General features: G+C 47.2%; 1 protein-coding gene across 3 annotated transcripts in view; it reads left to right on the forward strand.

Moving 5' to 3' along the window:
• SMYD3 (SET and MYND domain containing 3) overlaps window positions 1-21891 on the forward strand; it is a 393664-nt gene that overhangs the window by 329990 nt on the left and 41783 nt on the right. For 2 of the 3 annotated variants that reach the window (XM_069484635.1, XM_069484636.1), the window contains 2 exons: window positions 1327-1414; window positions 5059-5233. The exons of the other annotated variant lie outside the window; for it this stretch is intronic. In XM_069484635.1, coding sequence (XP_069340736.1) covers window positions 1327-1414; window positions 5059-5233 — 263 coding nt within the window. The remainder of the gene's footprint in view (window positions 1-1326; window positions 1415-5058; window positions 5234-21891) is intronic. 3 annotated transcript variants of the gene reach the window in all.

Here is a 21891-nt window from a genome sequence, read left to right on the forward strand (position 1 = left end):
GAAGGGGTGTGTTGAAGGGTTTGAGCGGTCAGAGAAAGATGGGAGAAATTAGGCTTGGTTTTCGGTCATTCAGCAAGTGCTGATCGAGCACCCGCTGTGTGCCAGGCAGTGAGCTGGATGCCACAGACAAGGTAGCAGACAGGTGGGATGGGGGACCTGCTTACTAAGCAGGAGAGCAGGCGTTTAACAAGTGGTAGCTCATAATTTCATTGTGTTGTGATTGCTTTTTAAAAATGTCGGAGGGGCTTGTTTGTTTCGGTTTTAGTTTTTGCAGAAGTCACAATGGGGTCATACGTGTAGGTTTACTCACCTTCTTTTATCCTAGCTTCCTTTTGATTGATAACTTCATACTTGATAAAGTTATATCTGTAGGTCTCTTAGCAAATAATTATTTTTCTCCTCTTCCCCTTTGATTTTTTAAAAAATAACAGCTTTATTGAGCTATAATTCACATACGACAAAATGCACCCAGTTGAAATGTACAGTTGGGTGGTTTTTAATCTCTTCACAGGGTTGTGCAACCAGCATCAGTCAATTTTAGAGCATTTTTGTCACCCTGAAATATCCTTACCCGTTAGTAGTCACTTCCCAGTTTCCTCTGATGCCCTTAGCCCCGGGCAGCCACTAATCAACTTTCTGTCTCTGTGGATTTACATATTCTGGACATTTCACATAAATGGAATCATACGTGTCTTTCATGATTGGCTTCTTTCCACTTAACATGATTTTTAGGTTCATCCATGTTGTAGCATGTGTCAGCCCTTCATTTTTTGGTGAATAAAATCCCATTGTATGAATATTACCACATTTTATTTATCCATTTATCAGTTATGGACATTTGCGTTGTTTTCACTTTTTGGCTGTTATGAACAATGTTGCCATGAATATTTGTGTACAAGTTTTTGAACATACGTTTTCATTTCTCTTGGGTATATATGGAGGAGTGGAATTGTTAATATGGTTGACTGTAATTGGTGACGTGCTAACTGCATGTTTAACTTTTGAGGAACCACCAGACTGTTTTCCAAAGCTGTACCATGTCATATTCTCACCAGCGCTGTATGGCGGTTTCTGTTTCTCCACATCCTCACCAGTACTTGGTATTATCTGTCTTTTTGGTTACAGCCATGCTGGGCGGTAAGAAGTAGTATCTCACTGCGGTGTTGCTTTTGTATTTCCCTGTTGATAAATGATGTCAAGTAACTCTTCTTATGCTTATGGGCCATTTGTATATCTTTCTTGGAGAAATGTCTGTTCATATGCTTTGCCCATTTTTTAATTGGGTTATTTGTCTTCCTTTCATGTCTTCGAACTCGGTCTGAGCAGGATGCTGATATGCTGACCGGTGACGAGCAAGTGTGGAAGGAAGTGCAAGAATCCCTGAAAAAAATTGAAGAGCTGAAGGCGCATTGGAGTATCCTTTCACTGTGCATTGAACTGGACTGTTGCAATTGCTTCCGTTGTGGCTGCAGCCTCGGGTTAATGAGGCCAGGGGCAGGTTTGATCTCTCTGTGAGCCATTGGTCTTGATTCTGTTCCACAGTCACAAGCCGCGTCCCTGGCCCCAGCCAGCAATTTGGGTGACGGCTTGGGAAGATCTGGGGGGAGATCAGCATCACTAATAGGTGATAATCAAAATTCACGGCCCAGTGATAGTAGGAAAGTAAGTAGTAGTCTCTCTATGTAAAAGGTAACAAACTCCTAAATTCCCTTCCTCCCATAACCACCCACATCTTTAGGACAGAATAGCTTAGAATCCTTATAATTCAAAGCCACTGACCTTCAGACCTAGAAGCTCCTATTAAATCAGCAATGACTACAAAGGCAATGGGTGTTGCTACACAGTAGGTTTTCTTGGCGTAAATAGTAGGGACCACAGGTGGGTCAAACTTCAGAATAAGGAGAGACTGCATATGATGGAGGTCATCTGGCATTTTCTATTCAGCTCGGGCCAGTACATATTAAGAGAGAGAAAAACTGAAATGAGTTTTGAGGAGTGGAACCAAAATCAAGAAGGAATTTGAAAACCTGTCTATAGATGGGACAGAACATATGGAGAAAACAGCCAACTCTGGGAACGAGAAGTACGTATTCGTGCGCTCAAAGAGCTGCAAGATGCAGAGGAGGAGACTTGTTCTGTGTGGTCCCAGGTGGCAGAGTTGGGGCCCGCAGACAACCCAGCTACAATTCAGTCTCCATTGCACAAGGTTTTACTAAAAGCCAGCTCTGTGCCGGGTACTGTGGCACCGTATGATCCAGGCAGAGATTAGATGACACAGCCCTGCGCTCATAACTCTCACAAGTGGTGGGGTAGTAAAATGGAAATTAATACATATTTTGGTGAAGACATGTCCTTGCAGGGGCATCAGAAGCGCAGTGGTCAACGTTGGGAGGTTAAAGGAGGTTTCCCAGAGGTGCTGACCACGGAGCCGTGTCTGGGAGGATCAGCAGAAGTTCTCCACGCTACCAAAGTGCAGAAGGAGCGTCCAGCAGAGGGAATGGCGGTGCCAATGCACAGAGTGTGACATGGCAACTGTGGAGAAATCACCAGCTGTTCAGCAGAGAGGAGGTGAACGTGGCAAGGCCTTAAATGCCTTGCACGGGAGATTAGACTTTAAAGGTGAGAGGAAACCGTGGGACAATGTTTTAGGCAACAGAACAATGTGATGAGGTGAGAAAAGGCTCTGTGGTTTGAGTCTTGGACTCTTAAGAAGTCGATTAACGCCCAAATGAATTTACTTTGCTCCCCTCTCTCTTTTCCCCCAGTCCCCTCCTGGTCATTTGAAACTATTCAGGAGACAAAGTGTCTATTCTGTCCACTGGCATCTGTTCTCTTTGAGTGGGCTGCCCAGCCCCGCGCAGGTCTAGAGCTGAACTCATCGCTGGAACAGGGTGCAGTAAACACCGAACAAATGCCAGGGACTAAATCTCTAAGCAAATACATGTCAGCATCAGCTTGAGAGAAAAGCCTCTTAGTTAAAATTACTCCGTTTTTTTTTTTTTTTTTTTTTGGGGTTTTGTTTTTTTTTTTTTTTTTGCTCACTGGGGTGTTTTACAGGAAAGGTTTTGTCTTGTTTGCCAGGGGACAGTTGCCAGCGTTGCGAAGGGGAGTTGGCACGTGGTCCCCGCCAGCTTGCGGGGGATAAAGTAGAGTGTTCCTGTGAGTGGCTGCAGAACATCACATCTGGTTCCTGCTTCTAGGGCTTGTCATTGCAAACCTCTTTAGAGTGAGTCGGAACACATACATGAACGAATAGGCGCATCCGAGAGGAGGTCAGACAACACAGTGTTAAAATACGGTGCAAGTCTTGCCACGGAAATGCTTAGCATTGTGTAAGAGATGGTCATTCCTCCCGACAGTTCGTCAAATACCTAACCCTGGACTGGAAAGCCACGGAGGTTCGCCCGGCAGCCTGTTACAGAATGAGAATGTTGCCTAAGGTACCGCTGCCCCCAGCCTCTGGGGGACACATTCAGCAAGCCATGAGCACACGGGGCTGATGAATGCAAGAGAAAACCACTTTTTCTCCAGCTCACGTTTCTTCAATAAGTCTACCTCTTCTGGGACCAGAGTCAACTCCTGCAAGACAGGACTCGTCCTAAAATTACAGGGGTGCAGTGTGAAGGGCCCTGAGCCGTGCACTGTGGTGCTTGAAATTCCCATCAGGGAAGGAAGTCATCCTTCCGGGTGATGCATTGTGCCCCCAGGAGAGCCTTGCTGGAAAGAACATACATTTCCTGTGAGGGTTCGTAAAGATACTAGTCGCCGCTCACATGTGGCTCGACTGGTTTGTTGAAAGCCTTTGCTGATGTTTGGGAAAGCAGTGACCTAAGGATGTGACCGCTAGAGGAGGTGGACTTGCTGGAGGTGGGGACTAAAGGACAGCAGTGGCTGTCTGTCCGGGGCTGGGGACGCTGTGTTAGGACATCAGTGAAGACGGTTTTCTCTGGGGACGTGGGTGGCGCAGAGAGCGCTGGACCGTGAAGAGACCGGGTCGTGGCAGAGTCGGGGGAAGTTCTGTCAGACTCAGCCGCTGAACCATTTTCCTTAAGCCCAGTCACCCTGACGGGAAGGTCATGACAAAGGCAGAAGGTACTAAGATTTGTGTGACATGTGCTCGGTGCAGGCTACTGAAGGGTCCCCCACCGTGTCCCTGGCACCCAGCACTCTGCCCAGCTCGGGCCAGAACACAGAAAGAATACTTTGATTGTACACGCAGTATCTTAATTCTTACGGTAACATTAGGCATTTTTATTTCTTTCTGTCTCACAGCACTTTGACTTCCTCAGAACATCAAATCTGACAGATGGCGGACTGGCTTAGATTAGAGAATAGCTTTATCTGCAGTCAAAGGCTGTGCTATTTCTGCTGTATCTGAAATCTCCAAACTTTTCTTCCCTACTGGGATTCCAGCGTATGAAAGCTTGTGTGCATAAGCTGTGTTCTTCATACTGTCACCTTTGTGTGTAAAATAAGAACACCTCGATTGGGCTTGGTTAAGGGTAGGCTTGAGGTCTGGGGCAGATGAATTTCTCCAAATCGCTCCCCCTAGTGTGTGCTTGAGGGTTGGCTGTGTTTCTGGTTTCCTGTCTGCTCCAGACTCAAACAACACAGAAACAAACACGACAAGCTCCTCCTCTTGAAAATGGAATCTCTCGAAAGCTGCTTTAATTTCACATCACTCTTTAAACAGAAGCTAATGGGATAAGTAAGCTGAACTCACTTAATCTTTAGTTTCCTAAAGAGCTACATTCGTTTCATGACCAGATTTAAAGATACACAGGAGTGTGAATAAAGTGTTCTTGGGAAATTTTAATCCCCCCAAAGCCCGGGCTTGGTTAGAAGACGGTTTGTTGACGTAAACAGAATTTACTTCCCGGAGGTGCCACTCACACGGTTTTGTTTCTCGAGTGTGTTTTCAGGCAGCTCATCTGTGCAAAATAATGGGCGCTTCCTTCCCTCCTGCGCCTGGGAGCTCTTCAGCCTTTCAGGGAATCTCATTTTATTTCTGTTTTTCCTCGATGAAGACAATGAATCCTTAACTGAGGTTAATAACAGAGTGGGAACAGGTTCTGGCCCTGTGCCAGACGATTATAAGCAGCAACTCGGAGCGGCTTCCCGATATCAACATCTACCAGCTGAAGGTGCTCGACTGTGCCATGGACGCCTGCATCAACCTCGGCCTGCTGGAGGAAGCCTTGTTCTACGGGACGCGGACCATGGAGCCCTACAGGCAAGTCCCAGCCGCAGGGCTAACGTGAAGCCTAGAACGTCTCTGCTTTGGGCAAAGAATCGATGTGGTGCAGTCATTGTGATTACCACTCTCTATGGAGTGTTCCCCTCTGCTTCTCAGCCAATGTGTAAAACCAAACCTTGCTTTATTTATTACTTTGCTCGTTCAATTACGCATGCATTCATCATTTGTAACGTCCCTCCCGTGTGCCAGGCACTGTGGGTATACGGGGACTGATTAGATGCTGTCTTGATGCGGAGCAGGTGAGTACAATCCCGTCCGGTGCTCGCAATGACAAAGGCAAGCACAGGGTGCCGGGGGGCTGGAGAGGAGCACGGGGGCACAGACTGGCTTGGGAGCCTGTGTCATTAGCCCCTGCTGCTCTGAGACAGGACGGCTGGTGTGGGGCCCTCGGGCTGGCTGACGGTGATGACGAGCCCTGGCATTTGTCAGGCTTTTATCATTTGCCTCCATAACCACCTGTGACCCAAGCAGAACAAGGAGACGCCCTGCTTCAGCGTGTCGCTGGGCAGCGAAGGAGCTGTCGGTGATTGCTTCTGGACTGGCCTCCACTCCGCCAAACCCGCGAGTGTTTTGCTCCTAGATGTTCTTAGACTTTGAAAGGGTCGGTATTATGGAAGTCACGTACTGGATGTTTGGCTCTGGTGGGTGCCAGGCCCTGATCTGCAGCGAGGTAAGAACATAAGTCTAGAAGGTGAGGCTGAGATCAGTCCAAGGGAGAGGGCTCAGAGACATACATACCGTAGTGTGAGGCTGGAGTAGCCCAGTCTTTTGCACAGAACAAGGTCACTGCTGGGAAGACGCCGTGAAAGTACCTGGGACCTGGGGAGGTGGCGGAGAGAGGAAGTCCCTGGAGAGCAGGGACTCCATTCTGGGAAAATATTAAACTTCCCAGCTCTGCAGCCCAAAGGGTGTAAGCAGAGGGAGAATCCAGAACCGGGTCAGCAGGCAACAGAGTCAGGAGCAGGCAGAGCCCGGGGGACTTCCTGTTCCCACTTGAGGAAGAGCCTCAGGAGACCACAGGGACGGGAAATTACTGGGATCAAGGTGACAAGAACAGAAGCGAATCCAGGGTCTAGGATATATATGGCACTTGGCCAGGAAGCCAGATCTGGGCCAGGAGCTTGGTGCAGGCCGAGAGGAGCCTGAAGATGGCAAAGGCTCCACCGGCCAGGTGCCTGGCAGAGGTCCACAGGCCAGCCAGTGGCACCGGCGTGACCCTGAAGGGGTTTTCAGAACTTCTGTAGGTGGTTTCTTCCACTGCCTTGTGGGTGAACAGCTTTGGAATCCAGACTTGTGAGTCAACTTCAAACAAACTTACAAGAGATCGCCTTGAGGGCCGAGACTGCCGACTTTCCCATGAGCAGTGAATGTCTGTTCAGTGTGATGCATCTTGTGGGTTCTCAGAAAATATGAACGGCAGACAGAGAGATAAGGCTTCGTTCTCCGAGCCTCGGTGTTGCAACGAGAGGCGGGGCGGGGCGGTTGGCGTCACCTCTCTGAACTCCGGGGCTCGGGGCTTGCGCTCAGCAGCCAAACCACGGCTGCCGGGCGAGCGGGTGGACCCCGGCCAGGAGGTGCAGCCCGAAAAGATCCTCCTTCCTCCAGGCTTGAGGCAGCATCCTCTGGCCCCCACTCCGGCTGCTGGTGCACTGTCTCTTCCTGCCGTGTTCCCCCACCTCTCGACAACAGGGGGCCACACAGGCCACTGTGAAGCACACACACTTTGAGCTGTCTAGTGCTTCCAGAAACAAGGCCACACACCTTCAAGGACGCCCTTTCTGCGTGTTATTTTTGAATCCTCTTCTCCCCACGCCTACCAAGGCTTCTCCGAGGCACTAATCTCACCCTGTAATTAACCGGCAGTTGGGCTGCCTTAAAGTGGAGTCGGACAAAGAGGCCTTTCTTGTGACTGAGGCCAGGCCCACCAGAATACGCTCCGTAATCACGTTCGGTTATGTTTTTGTGGTGTTTGGCAGGTCACAGTCTCTGTGTAAATGTGTCCTCTGTTCTTAGACCTGGTGACACATTGCCAAGCCTCCCTCGGTTTCTCTTCCCTGGAGCACGTGAAGGAGTTGCTTTGTGTGCGTCGCTCTGTGTTTTAAGCAATCCAGTTTGCATTGATCCACTTGAGATGAGTGAGATCCAAACCATTTGCTTTCAAAGTTGTAGTTGAGGAAAAAACTGTAAATAATCCAGGAAGTTGGGAGGAATGGGAGGGGTAGACCTGTCCCTTTAGCTCAGGCAAAAGTGAAAATAAGGAACATATTCAATGGATCAGATGCCCCGCAAGCCCTCTCGGAATCTGAGAACAGATGTTGGTGGTGGTTTTCGCTCCTCGTGTGCCCTTGAGGGAATCCACCCCGTGTGCAGCCCTTCCCCCGCCCAGGGCTCCCTGCGGTGCTGGGGGTGGGGGGGGTTGCTCACCTTTAGCCAAGGACAAGGACGGTTAGAGAGGCATGAGTTACCTAGAGGTGACCGGATTGCCATCTGCTGTAGCAGTTTTACAATGTTAATATACTGCGCACAAGAGCTAGATTGAGGTCGAGTTTCCGGTGATGATTTTGTCACTCCTGTCCTTGGCTAAATTTTAATTGCTCACCTCACAGGAGAAAGCATCCCTGTTCCATTTTTACTCAAATCACTGCCCTGAGCTCCCTTCTTGCTACTCTGTCGTTTATTTTTACCCAATAGATTTTACTCAGTATATAGGATGCACCTCAGTATTAGGTTCTTGGTGTTTCATAAAGCAAGTTGGAAATAATTCACATAAACAAAATATGTAATCTTTAGTATTAGCTTATATTATGTCTTCTGAGAGTATTTGTGTGCCCATCTGTGCTTAATATTAATATACTCATAGTCATCTGTCCCTTAGCATGATAAACATTAAGCAGAATGAAAATAATTTAAAGGTATTTCATAAATTTTATTAACAAGTTTAATTCAGTCAAATCTTAACCATCAGATGGGTCGGATTTTAAAAGTGACTTAACTGGTTTGTAGTTGAGGACTTGGAATGCATTTTCCTATAAAAGATTGTGTTACAGATTATGGTACAGTCCCTGGACTAGCCCACGAAAGTCGACTCAGCCTGTAATATTACCAGTGTATGCTACAAATTTAAAAAAAGAGAGATAGCCGGGCATGGTGGCGCATGCCTGTAATCCCAGCTACTTGGGAGGCTGAGGCAGGAGGATTGCTGGAGCCCAGGAGTTTGAGGTTGCTGTGAGCTAAGCTGATGCCACGGCACTCACTCTAGCCCGGGCAACAGAGTGAGACTCTGTCTCAAAAAAAAAAAAAAAAAAAGAAAAAAAAAAGAGAGAAAAATACAAAACCAAATTGAATACAAATTGTTTTAAAATTAAGTTTTATAGTATGTTGAATACTAATTGAACTTGATTTTTCTGTAGGAATCAGAGAATGATAAAGGAGATATAGAGGCTTTTTCAGGCTTTGAAGGGAACTTTGGGTGTATTCACACGTGTTCTGTTCATTTTTATTGTGAAAATCGTATATACGTCTAGGGAAGGACATTTGTAAAAGGACAGGAAGGTCAAAAGCATGCAGGTCTTCAAACTCTTGTCTCACTCGCTAAAGGGAACCATGGCTAGAAGTTGCTTTCTTGAAATATTCTGTGTGAAGTGGTCGTCTGAATATATTCCAAAGCCCCGTATGACTCCAGTCGAAGAGAGCGAATGGAAGGTAAATCAGCAATCCTAACACTTGCCAGGATCTCTCTCAAAAAAAAAAAAAAAAAAAGTGAACGTTTGTAATACACAGAATATTTCCTTAAAGCACCCATGTCCCCATTTCTCTGTTTTCCCAGCTATTCCGCATCCTCACTCTCAACCCTCTTCCCCCCACGGCTGCTGACATAGGCTCCCCCACTTCCTCCTCCTTTCCTTCCTTTCTGCTACTCTTCTTCTTGTCTTGCCTGGAAAAAGACTCGGTCCCAAGTTGACTATTAAATAAGCCCACTAAGGTGGTGTGTGGAGGAGAAGGGACAAGAAGAGGAAGCCAAGTACTCTATATAGTGGGCAGAAAGAAAGGAAAAAAATGGGATCGTTCTCTAGCCAGGCCAGGCCACGGAGAAGTACCTTTGCTCTGTTGCGTTTGCCTGGCTCCCAGCAGGAACAGCTACGCTGGGGGGCAGGGTGGAAGCCACACTCCGTCCCCCTGGGCTAGGTCACTCGCGTAGGAAAACATTTCCTTTTTTGTGTTCAGGAGCAATGTATATGCTCCGAGAGATTGTCTTTAGTTTTCCTATTTATCAAAGCATTTCCGGAATAAAAACATTTCCCATTGTAGTTCTCTTTTTTTTTTTTTTTTTTTTTAACTTTCACAAGCCATCCCTGAGCACTTCGACTTTCCCGACAGAAAATCTTCAGTTTCTTATTACAACAAATTGTACCCTAAGCAGCAGGATATAAAATTTAGGGAATCTTTTGGGATGCATTGAATTTCTCCTGCTGAATCAATCTCTTGCTTGGCTGCCCCTGCAGCTACAAAGCTGCTATCTCTTTTCCTCTTCTCACCCCTTGGAAGAGAAAGTAGGGGAAAAAAAAAATCCCATTTCCCCTGTAGGGAGCCAACCGAAAATCAGGCAGGCCCGAGAAATGGGGAAATGATGGCTCTAACTTGGCAAGACTCAAAAGGAATTAAAAATCCATTTTAATTTTATATCAAGTACACACTTGTGTGATTTTTAAAAATTTGACCAGCACGCGTGCATGCTATTTATCTTGTGTATTTTGAGTGAATTTCAGACTGAGTTTTCAGAAAGTCCCTAATGATAAATGAATGGACCTTCCATTAAATTTGCACAGATAAAACTGATTCGTCAGACCTCATAAATGTGATCACTTAGAGAGGACGGCCATAGCGTTTGTCACGAACAGCAAGAGGTCCTTGAAAGAGATGAAAAATGGAGTGTCAATGGCCCTCAGAATTATAGTTTCCAGTTTTTGAGATGGCCAAGTTATTTTAAGCAAGAGAAATATCCTCTGGGCTAGTTAATATAAAGCTTTTGAGCTCATGCGAGATACTGGATGGAAAAACGTATAATGTCCTTATTGTTAGACATAGGCGAGGGAAGTGGTCCAGCCAGGTGCTGGGAAACCGGAGTAGTAGCAGGAGGAGTGTACGGTTGGCTGCAGCTCTGGAGCAGGGAGAAGGCAGGGGCTCTCGAGCAGCGCGGGGGAAGCAGAGACAGCGCCCTGCCCTGCAAAGAGTCATATGCACGATAGAAATTGCTCTTGCTGCACGAAGGACACCAATCACACTAAGTCTGCCCTTCAGTGTTAAAGAGGAACAAATCTGCTCTCACTCGTAATGGGAGATATCACCGTGACGTCCTCCCAGCGGAGGATAAATCAGGGTCAACCATCATAAAAGCATCTGTGAGCTATTTGTTCGCACCAATCTTTCCAGAAGAATAGGTGAAAGGGCTTTAAGAACTCTCCTCTACCTTTCAACTCTCTTACGCTGGAAAGTAATTGCTGCTATTTATGAAGCACCTACTGTGGACCAAGCAAGTTGCTCATCCGTGTGATCCGCGCAGCCATGGTGAGGAAGACGTTAGCCTGGCTCGTCCTCTATAGCCTGGCTCGTCCTCTATAGCAGGAGGCTGAGGTTGAGAGTTAGGTGACTTGCCAAGGTTCAAACTCAAGCCTCGGGTTCATTTATTTTATTTCGATGATCATTTTTTACAAAAATGTTTTCATAGCCTGAACACAGATTTGCTTGGTTGGGAAGGCGTCTGTGCCCCCCGAGATCCCAGGCTGTGCCCCCCTGTCCTGCATGAGCCGAACGAGGGGAAAGCTCGCACGGCCTCCCTTTCTCCCACCGACGCATTGCAATTCTAGTTCCGAAACACCCTCGAGAGTATTTTCTCTAAACAGGAGAAATACTTGAAGCTTCCTTTCCGCTTCCGTTTGCGAATGAGACTTTTAATCTCATGTCATTTCACGCTCTTAAGATAAAATGCAGGATCTAAGGGGAATGCAAAAGCCAGAGATCATATTTGCACCCGCCAGCTGATTCGGCGATGCTCCCAGGTGAGAAAGTCAACGTCTGCCCCGCAGAGGTGAATCGCAGGTTCCAGGGGATCGTGCCGCCGACTGACTTTCTTCTTGCAAAGTTAACTCATCCTCCGTGCTTTTCAGGTTTTCGATGGAAGTATATTTCGGGCTTGCCTATCCCCAGACACCGGTGCATGTGTTTTGAGTTGAAATCTGGGCTGGCCGTGCCTGGAGGGGAGACAGTCGCAGTCTGTTGGAGGACTGGACTGAATTCCGTGGGGATAGAACAGGGGTCCCTGGGGGTCTCTCAGGGGCTGAGTTTCCAAAGACCTGCCAGCCGCTGAGCTAACGTGGAAATTGACTTTCGGGACTTCTTTATCCTGAAGTCATTGATCCAGTAGCGATTCAGGAGGGCTCAACTCTCCTGGGTATCAAGGTGGGATGATCAAAAATGCAAAGGTTACAGGGGCTTCCTTTTTTCTGTGCTGCTTCTCTTTGTGCCCATGCGCTTGGCCCTCACCCCCCACCCCCAGGACGGAGCATCCCCTGGACGTGGAGCTGAGTACGGCTCACCCGAGCGTTGGAGCACCTTCTCCCCCGCCCCTCTGCCCGGCCCCTCAGGCTTCCCTCCCAGAACTTTCCTCCCATCCAAGAACCAAAAAGGGCCGTTGCTTTATACTACGGGGGAGACTTCTGGAACCCTGCCTCATTGCTCTGGCTGGCATCTCTTCTGATTGGTCAGTGACTGTCCCATATTATAGGTAATTAAATATTAAAATATTAAATGATTAAATTACATTGTAAGTAATTTGAAAGATCAGCCCCCCCTCCCCCATAAAAAAGCCCGGGCCGGGCGCAGTGGCTCACACCTATAATCCTAGCACTCTGGGAGGCCAAGGCGGGCGGATCGTTTGAGCTCAGGAGTTCGAGACCAGCCTGAGCAAGAGCGAGACCCCATCTCTACTAAAAATACAAAGAAATTATATGGACAGCTAAAAATATATAGAGAGAAAATTAGCCGGGCATGGTTGGTGCATGCCTGTAGTCCCAGCTACTCGGGAGGCTGAGGCAGGAGGATCGCTTGAGCCCAGGAGTCTGAGGTTGCTGTGAGCTAGGCTGATGCCACGGCACTCTAGCCCGGGCAACAGAGTAAGACTCTGTCTCAAAAAAAAAAAAAAAAAAAAAACGCCTGATCACTTGGCCCTGTCTGCTGCCCCGGTTACTCGATAAATTAGCTGCAAAGTTGTACATTTACAGGCTGAGTTCCCAGATCCCTTTGCCATGCTGGGCCTTGTGGCTTTGCCTTGTCAAGGTTTCAGCAACACTGGTGACATAAAGGCACGCAGTGAGGCACCAGAGCCACCCCTGAGTCCAGGTCAGGACGTTGCTGTGAGCACAGTGCCCGTCCCCGGCGGTGGAGGGAGGGCTCTCGGAGTTCACCTCCTTATAGCAGCACGTATAAGCTCCGAAGAATGCACGCCACAAGCGGGGCCAGCTTCCATCTGTCAGCGGCTCGCAGTGTTCAGGACGGTGGCTGACCGGAACTCACACGTGGCGAGGTGCTCGGCAGCAGCTGGGACATGCCACACCCGCCTGACTCGGAGCATTTGCGCCTTAGGTGGCCTTTGTTTGAGCCTGGAATTAACCTTCATAAAACACAGACTTTGCTCTCAAGATGTCCTGCAAGAGGAAGAGTGCTCCTCATGGCCGTCGCTGAGTGGTGCGGTGTGAGCAGGATCTGTTCAGAACCAGGCAGAGGGTGGAAAGCCCGGTGGCTATGACAGGGGAGCATCAGGGGTGTGTAGGTTTCAGCCTCGTTTGAAATCAGCTTCGGTCTCTCCTCGGCTTGACTCAGCCAGACTGTCCTAGACTGTGTCGTATCTTTGGCTTCACTCGGTCTCATTCTCTTAAATCTGTTTCTCTTTATATCTAGCCCAATCTGTTACCCTTCTCCTCTGGCCACAGAAGTATTTAAAACTAACCAAATTGGCCAGGATTTGTTTTTGCCAAAGGGTATTTTTCCCAGTGGCTTGAAAGACTCCGTATGTGGGTCACACCCTGCAGAATGGCAAATGTTTGGCAGGAGTTGGGGACTCTTGGTTCTGGCAGAAAGGAGCCTTTGTTGCTCCTCAAACCCTCCCTCCGAGCAGACTGGACAAGACTAGCAGAGCAAATTCTAGCTGCCCTCTTAATTCCTGCCCATAGGCAGTGTAAATGCTAACAAGCCACGTGGGCAGAAAGGGGACAGGGGGAAAGAGGAGGACCATTGCAGTCACCTCAAGACAGGTTGAGACACCTCGGCCCCCTGGGCAAACTCTGCATGGCTCAGGAGGTCTTGCTTCAGGTGCTGAGCTCTGTCTGTTTCCTGAGGACACCATTCAGTGCAGAGACAAACTTAGAAAGGCCTCCTGCCCCTCTAGGTTGTTTTTTCTCCCCCCTTCCCTCTTTCCTTCCTTTGCGCATTTAAGATGGATCTAGGTTGTTCTCGATGCCTTCTCGGGGCTGGGGTGTTAAAGTACCGAGCTTGTGCAGAGTTCAGACTATGCCATCTGATACCCACTGTGAGACAATCTATAGTCAAAAGGAAGCTTGCAGTGAAGGGAATTCCACATCTGTTAATTATTTTTTCTGTGCCAGGCACTGGCTAAAAAGCGTTAGAGAAATTATCTCATTTGAGCCTTAAACTACCCTTGTTGAGTAGGTAGTATCCTTCCCATCTTAGTGATGAGAAAACCAAAGCTCAGAGAAGTTAAGCAACTTGCCCAGGAACCAGGATTTGGGCCTTACTCTGTCCAGCTCCAGGTCTCGTGGATTTTCTGCCATGCCACTCGCTTTTGGTAAAAGATGACAGATTTGTAAAAAATGAAATGAATAGCTGCCCTCATTTATTGCTAAACTCACCTTGTGTAATTGAAAAGGCCCGTGTTGTTATAACGTGGGATTTTGTTCCCCCAAGACGCTCCCCATCTGAGTTGTTTATGTGACGGATGGCCGTGTGCACTTGGGTGTTCATGCTTCCCACCAACTGCCACTGTCACGTAGGCGGAAAAAAATAGAAACCCATGTTCTAGAAGACCTTGTCAATAGCCAAGGTGGAGCCTGGGTCTGATAACAGTAGGGTCTTGCATTTGTGGGCTAAAATGGCGAGTACTCAGCGTGTTGCTCTGGTCTTCTGGGCAGGAAGATTGCTCCGTCATGGCCACTGAAAACTGTGGCATGAGGTTGGCTAGGCTGCCTGCTGTAATTTGGTTCCTAGATGTTCAGCTCACTGGCCTGCCAGTGCAGTGCTCTTCAGAGAACGTTTAAGACCCTGTGTCAGAGGACAGAAGGCCATTCTGTTAGAGCCATGTAGGTGTCCTGGTGGTTAAAGGACGGCATGGTGAGTGGGAGGCTGGGCTGCAACCGTCCCCATTCACAGTGGCACAGCCGGCAACCCTGCTGTGACTTCGGGGACAGGGAGAAGTCCGTGTTTGAGTGCTTGCCTGCCTGTCTAGACCAATTTGACCCCCCAGCGTGGTGACAAGGGTCAGCCACTCCCATAGGACTGTCACATATCCAGCCACCGCTCACCAAAGTGCGTGACCAGCCTTGCCAGGGGTGTGTAAGAGGTCAAAGAAATCCATTTACATGCATCAGAATCGTGACCGAGGGTGTCGGCGTCTCTGAGGAACATTGCTGTATGAGGACACTGAGCCGCGGTCGGGCAGGTGCAGGCTGGCCCCTGGCCGGCACTGTCCCCTCTGCTCTCGTTTCTCCACAGTGTTGATAAGTTTAGGGGAAGCAACGGCTCTTAAGTGAAAAAAGGGCTCTGTGATCACATTAATTTGGGAAATAGTAGGTTAGATAAGGTTACCACAGCATGTCCCAGAGCCTGTACAGTGTGATTTTTTTTCTAAAATAAAGTGCATGTCTTTTTGCACCTTCCTGTTTCTAAAATGAAAGTAAATCTAAGAATTGATGTCGGGGCAGGGCTGGGAGCAGAGTGAGGCAAGGGAGGCACGTGGGTACAGCCGCTCCTCCCAGCCCTGGTCCACAGAAGATTCGGGTATGCTCAGGTGGTCCCCACCTGTGAAAGAGGCAGGGACTTAGCCAGCCTTTGTAGATGCTTCTTCATTTGATGGTACTTCAGGTGAGTTCTTAAAATAGGGAGCCCACTGAAGTCGAATTTTAACACAGATCCTTTCATTATCTCTTAAAGTATCTCTTAGTACAGGCACACATCACCATGCCTGGCTATTTTAAAAATTTTTTTTTGTTGAGATAGGATCTTGCTATGTTGACCCGGCTGGCCTGGAACTCCTCCTGGCCTCGAGCAATCCTCCCACCTCAGCCTCCCAAAGTGCTAGGATTACAGGTGTGAGCCACCATGCTTGGCCTTGGGTGCTTTTTTTTTTTTTTTTTTTTTTTTTTTTTACAAAAACCCATCATCTCTGTTTAGTCTTGAGAAAAACGAGAGAGAAAGAGAAACCCAGAGTGGGGTACATGGTACGAGATACTGGGCCAGGCCTCTTCAAGACTGTCAAGGAAACTGCCTGGGGAAACATGACGGCTGAACTCAGTGTTGTCCCCGAAGTAGATTCCAGAACAGAAAGAATGCGTTGGTAGAAACACTGATGAAATCCAAATAAAATTGGGGGGGGGGGGGGTGCGGGGAGGCGTTAATGAATAGCAATATGCCAACATTGGTTTCTAGTTTTGACCAATGTTCTTTGGGAATCGGGCAAGGGGTATATGGGAACACTCTGTACTACCTTTGTAAGTTTTCTGTAAATCTAACATTATTCCAAAAAAAAAAAAAATGTATATTTAAAAAAAAGCTTATTATGAATAAGCATTATAAAGGCAAGTGTTTTTTTTTTTTGTTTTTTTTTTTTGTCACACTCTAGGCAGTAATTAAAGGCAACAAAGATTGCCAAATCTCAAGGAATGGATCATGGAAGCCTCAGTGTGGGGAGAAGGTGGTGTGACAGTTCTTGGAATGCCGACTCTTCCATTCTGAAGGACTGTCACTGCATCTCCAAGAATCTGTCAAGAGCTTCCAGCTGACACTCAGTAAAGTCGATACCTTCCAGTCACATGTTATTCAATTGAAAATATGAAACTATAAGCATATCAAAAAGAAAAGGCACATGAAACTTGACTGTTCCTTTATAGGGTTTGAAATTATGTTGTCTGTCCTAAAGGTACAAAAGAGATCAAGAGCATGAAAAGTTCATGAAAAGCAACTTGTCGCTGTGATATTTAATGTAACCTCTAATGGTCAAAAATGACTCAGTAAACCGTTAGATTGTGAAGGCAGAGAATGATCAGATACAAACCATAATTGAGATCCTGAAGAAGAAAGTCGTAAGTACTCATGCAGATAAATGTGGGCTTTTATCATTTAGTTAAAAACAAAACTATATATGTGTAATCAGTTGTTTTTCCGCAACTCCTGTACCCCCCAAACTGCTATTAAATCAATGAGAGCTTACGATTGATGATGTCGTAGAATCCTAGGCATAAGACAGGGGCAGAACACATTTTGCCAAACTTTTAACTGCCCACGGAACCCTGGAAGTTCCACGGAACACACTTTAGGAAAGAGCACTCCATACTGTCTGCTGCCTGTCATTTGATGGAGGGTCAGTTCTCAGCCAGAAGACCGTCTGGGTCATAGCTGTGAAGTTGGAGAAGGAACGTGCCACACAGGAATGTTTTATGGACGGTTTCTGAACCCAGAGGTTCTTCCTAGGTAAATAAGCCTTTAAGAGTGAGGCTGAATTTCTGCCCTAGTTTTTGAGCCAGGCGTTAGGTTAGATGAGACAGACAGATCCTCTTTGGACTGAATGTGGCAAGAATGCACCAGACCTGCCCATTCATTAGGAGGTAAGCCCGAAAAGCACGGAGGGAGACAAAGGTGGCAAACGACATTCCCTCCCTCTTCCAAGAAAGACATTAGGAAACTGGACGTCTGTCACTGGGAGAAGGAACACACTTTACTCTGTGACCATTGGTTTAGGCCACGTGTGGCAGGTTTCCAGTTCAGAACTTCCAGATTGTGAGCCAAGATTCTCCTCCTGCACATACACACGTGCTCACTTAAAATCTTTGACCAGCTCCAAAATCAGCACCATTTTACCGAGGGCCAGTCTGAAGGTGGTTTGGCCACAGAGCTGGCTGGGCAGTGTTTTCTGTCCTCTGGTCAGGGATGGGTTAAAGCATCATTTCAGCAGCTTCCCTCACAAGGGCTTTATTAATACAAGTCCCTGCTCCGGACTTGACCTTCCGTCACTGGAAAACGTTGGAAACGACTTCAACCAAATGAAACAGTGCTCTGCCGGACTTGGTCCGTATGTTGGCCACCTTCGCTTGAGTGACGCAGGAGAGTGACCCGTGTGGCAGTCGTGCTTCTCGGGGGTGGAAACTTCACGTTGTTAATGGCTCTTCTGGGACAGTTGTAAGGGCCATTGGCAGAATAACAAATGAGAGAGAAAGCTACTCAGGCACATGCTTTGCCCTAAAATAGCCACACCTAGGGGGTCTTGGGGGACCCACAGCACTCATGAGATGTCTTGGCCGAGCGCTAGCTCCTACCACTGGTGAAGATGAGGAAAGATGGCTTGCCACGTGTGTGTCATGGCCGGCATTCCATCACCGTCAACAGAGCGGCTACGTTTTAGCCAGTTCATCATTTGAGATCCTTTGTGTACCTCTGGTGTGAAGGACAATCATTTATTGGCCTCAATAAAAGAGAACTGTCATTATAGGGAAACAGTAACTGAGGGTGGCCCCTGGCTAAAATAGTGAGGAGTGTGTCATTCACACAAATGTAGGGAACCAGGCTTCAGAAGTTCAAGTGCTGTTTACTTGGGATTAGCTCGTTTGGTTAAGAGGCGCGTGGAACTTGGATGAGGTGGCTGATGCTTCTGGTTGTGGTGGGAGAGACCAGGCCAGCACTTGTGACGTAACCAGGGGAGTTGGGCAGGGGGGTGTTAAGAGGCCACCCACCAAGAATCTGCATCTTGGCTCTAAATGCCAGTTCTGAAACTCAGTACAGGCACTGTGGGACAAAGGGTGACATTTGGAGAGAAGAAGAAAGAAAGAAAAAGATCTGTCTCTTTTGGTTATGAGATTTTCATGAATCTTCACCGAGCTTGTGCCGCTCTGGTGAATTATAAATCTCGTCAGTGGCTGGGTATTGCCAGGAAAATCTGTTCTTTCTAAGCTTTCTGCTTTCTATGGTAGTCTGAGCAATATTTGTTGATTACTCCATGTCACCAATTTTTTGGTCTAGAAAGTTCCCCAGAGGAACATTCTCAATAGGTTTGCAAAAGATAAATGAGTTGGTGCCAGGCCAGTTGGCTACTCACACACATAGCTGCTGAGACCATGTTTTACTCTAAGTGTATCTTCATATTAGCTTATGTATCATCTTTTTTTTTTTTTTTGACAGTTAGAGATGGAGTTCATATGACATACAATTCACCCATTTAAAGTGTGTAACTCAAGGGCTTTTGGTGTATTTGCAGAGTTCTGCAACCATCTCAGCCATCAATTTTAGAACATCTTCCTCATTCTCAAAGAGACCCCATGCCCATTAGTAGCCACACCTGAGCACCCCCAGACCCCCAATCCCTAGGCAGCCTGGAGTCTGTTCTTTCTCTAGATGTGCCTGTTGCCGACATTTTATCTAAATGGAATCATGTAATAAATATGTGGGTTTTATGGCTGGCTTCTTTCACCTAGCGTATTTTCAAGGTTCACCATGTTGTGGCATATATATCAGTTCTTTATTTCTTTTTGTTGCCAAATGATATTCCATTTTATGGGTATAACACATTTATCTGCTCACCGTTTGATGGACATTTGGGCTCTTTCCACTTTTTGGCTATTAAGAATAATGCAGCTATGAACATTTTTGAACAAGGTTTTGTGTGGAAATTTGATTTTTCTCGGGTGTGTATCTAAGAGTGAAATTACTGGATAATATGGTAACTAAACGTTTACCATTTTGAGGAACTGCCAAATTGTTTTCCAAAGTGGGTGCATCATTTTATATTCCCATCCGTAACGCATGAGAGTCACAATTTCTCCATGTCTTTGCCATCACTTGTTACCATCTGTCTTTTGATTCTGGCCTCTCCAGTGGGTGTGCAGTAGTATCTCCTTGTGGTTTTAATTTCCCTGCTGGCCAATGATGTCAAATGTCTTGTTACGTGCTTACTGGCCATTTACATTTCTTTAGAGAAAGTCTATTCAGCTCCTTTACCCATATTTTAATCGGGGCCATCTTTACATTATTTAGTTGCTGTGGTTCTTTGTATAGTCTAAAGACAAGTCTCTTAGCACCCGTGTGATTCTGTGGGAGAAATCTTTTCACTTTCTTTGGAGCACAAAGGTTTTTAATTGTAAGGATGTCCAGTTTGTTTGTTTTCTTTTGTTGCTGTGCTTTTTGGTGTCCTATCTAAGAAGCTATTGTGTTAGTACAAGGCCACGAAGAGTTTCCCCTATCTTTTCTTCTAAGGATTTTATTGTTTTAGCTCTTATGCTTAAGTCTTTGATCTATTTTGAATTATTTTTTGTATTAGAATGAGGTAGGAGGTTAACTCTACCTCATGTGGGTACCCAGTTGTTACGTATCATCTTTTAAGAGACAAAAGCAGACGTCTTTTCTGGGCATCTCTCTTGGTTGTGTCAGGAGCCACCTGCTGTGCACAGCTGCATGTCACACCTGAGGGACAAGTGTCAGGAGAGCATAGAGACACTTATACCCACCAGAGCTGTCAGCTAACGGGTACACTGGTGGTCTGCTCCATTCTCCAAGGTCCCTTTGAGTGCCAACCCCCAAAGGAAGCCAGCACCCTTTGCGAGACATTTGTCATCAAATTCTGCCCGCGTTTCAGTACCCAGCACAGCTCAGGGGCCCTGGGGCCGAGAACAGTGTCCAGCACACAGTAGGCTCCCAGTAAATACTCACTGACGGGTTGAATATATAATACTTCTATGACTTAATCCCCAGAATTATTATAAGGATAAACATTTTTCAAATAATGTATTCAAGTATTGTGTGAACTATACAATGATACGGAAATTATGACTTCCTTTCTTTTTAGTGGTAAGAGACGTACATGGCTGTAACAATACAGCAAACCTGCAAATGAGGTGAATATATGTTCTCTAGAAGGTGTCATTTCATTTTCAAGGTACTGAAGAACCAGAGATCCTTTAATAAAGTTAATTTATTAAAGAATTTTGAGGTCATAAAATGTTAATGCCCTTTTCTAGGTTTTCACACTGTTCCCTGGAGAGAATCGCGAGAATTGCGTTCTCCCTGGCTCTCCTTAAGATCGAGCGAGACTGAGGCGGCAGGGGCAGGGAGAGGACAGAGAGATTGTCTAGTCTTTCAGCTGTTTAATATCTGGGGAAGGCCTGGGAATTTGCACTACTCGCTATTCATTTCTTTCTGCCCAATATTCTTTTTCATCTGTTTTTCCCCTGTAGAAATGAAAAAGTAGTACTTTCATATCTCCCTAAAATGACTGGATGTAGAATTTAACCTTTCCTTCCTCCTGTCTACCCACTTAGGGCCTCAGGGCACAGCCCTCCTGCTGGGAAACCAGTCCTGGTTAGGGGGTGCTCAGCAGGCGGGGAGGACCAGTCAGGAGGGAGTGGACTAGGCTCTGGACCCAGCTCCTCATTAATTAGCTCTGTCACCAGACAAGTCACTTTGCATCTCTGGGTCCCAGTTTCTCATCTGGAAAATGAGTGTTTTAAGCCACATGGTCCCTAAGGGCCCCTCCACCCTTAAATTACATAATTTTATGGCATATCCAATCAAAAAGTGCCCCGTCACATCCTGGGACACGACTAGGCGATGTGGTGGGAAGGGGAACACACTTCCCTCCTTGGAGGGTGACACCTAACACCCCGGTGAGGGCGTGTCCCGCGGAGTCCAGCTGTGCAGAGCAGGGGAGAAGCAGAGTACACAGAAGGTCTGGGGTGGAGGAAGTGGGTCTGGAGCTGGGCCTTGAGTTCCTCTCAAAGGGGCTTACAGTCTCATAGAAAGGGCAGGAGAAAGTTGGGTCCACAGCAGAGCCCACAAAGGCATAAAAAAAGTGGCCAGAGGGAGGCACAAGATGTTGAGGGTGGGCCAAGCGTGGCCTCAGCCTGCGCTGTCACCCTTTCCTGTCTGAGGACAGGGAGGCAGGCCAGGTGGAGGGGCCGCTTATAAGTCTCACCCCAGCAACTTCCCAGGAGTTGTCTCCTTCCAGGCCTGAGACTTGGGAGCACCTGAAGGGGAACTCAAACCACAGGCGCTGAAGGTGTGAAGCCGTGTAGAGGAGCTTGTTGGGCGCTGCTCTGGGTCTCCAAGTCGAGGAGAAAGTGGGGAGACTTCCCAAGGGTGATGTTTGCAGAGATGTCTGCAGATGTTTGCAGAGATGACTGGGAGAGGTGGTAGAATTTCTTCCTTTAATATCTGTCTGAAGGCGAGGCAGGATTCTCGTGTACCTGGGTGGCTTTTATGGGATCCTACCTTAGGGTGACACATCCAAATCCATGCTGATCCCTTGGTGGATCTTCATGTTCAAAGATTATTGGCTGGGTGTGGTGGGTCATGCCAGTAACCCTAGC

The sequence above is a fragment of the Eulemur rufifrons genome, chromosome 11, assembly GCF_041146395.1.
Source record: "Eulemur rufifrons isolate Redbay chromosome 11, OSU_ERuf_1, whole genome shotgun sequence".
Lineage (NCBI taxonomy): Eukaryota > Metazoa > Chordata > Mammalia > Primates > Lemuridae > Eulemur > Eulemur rufifrons.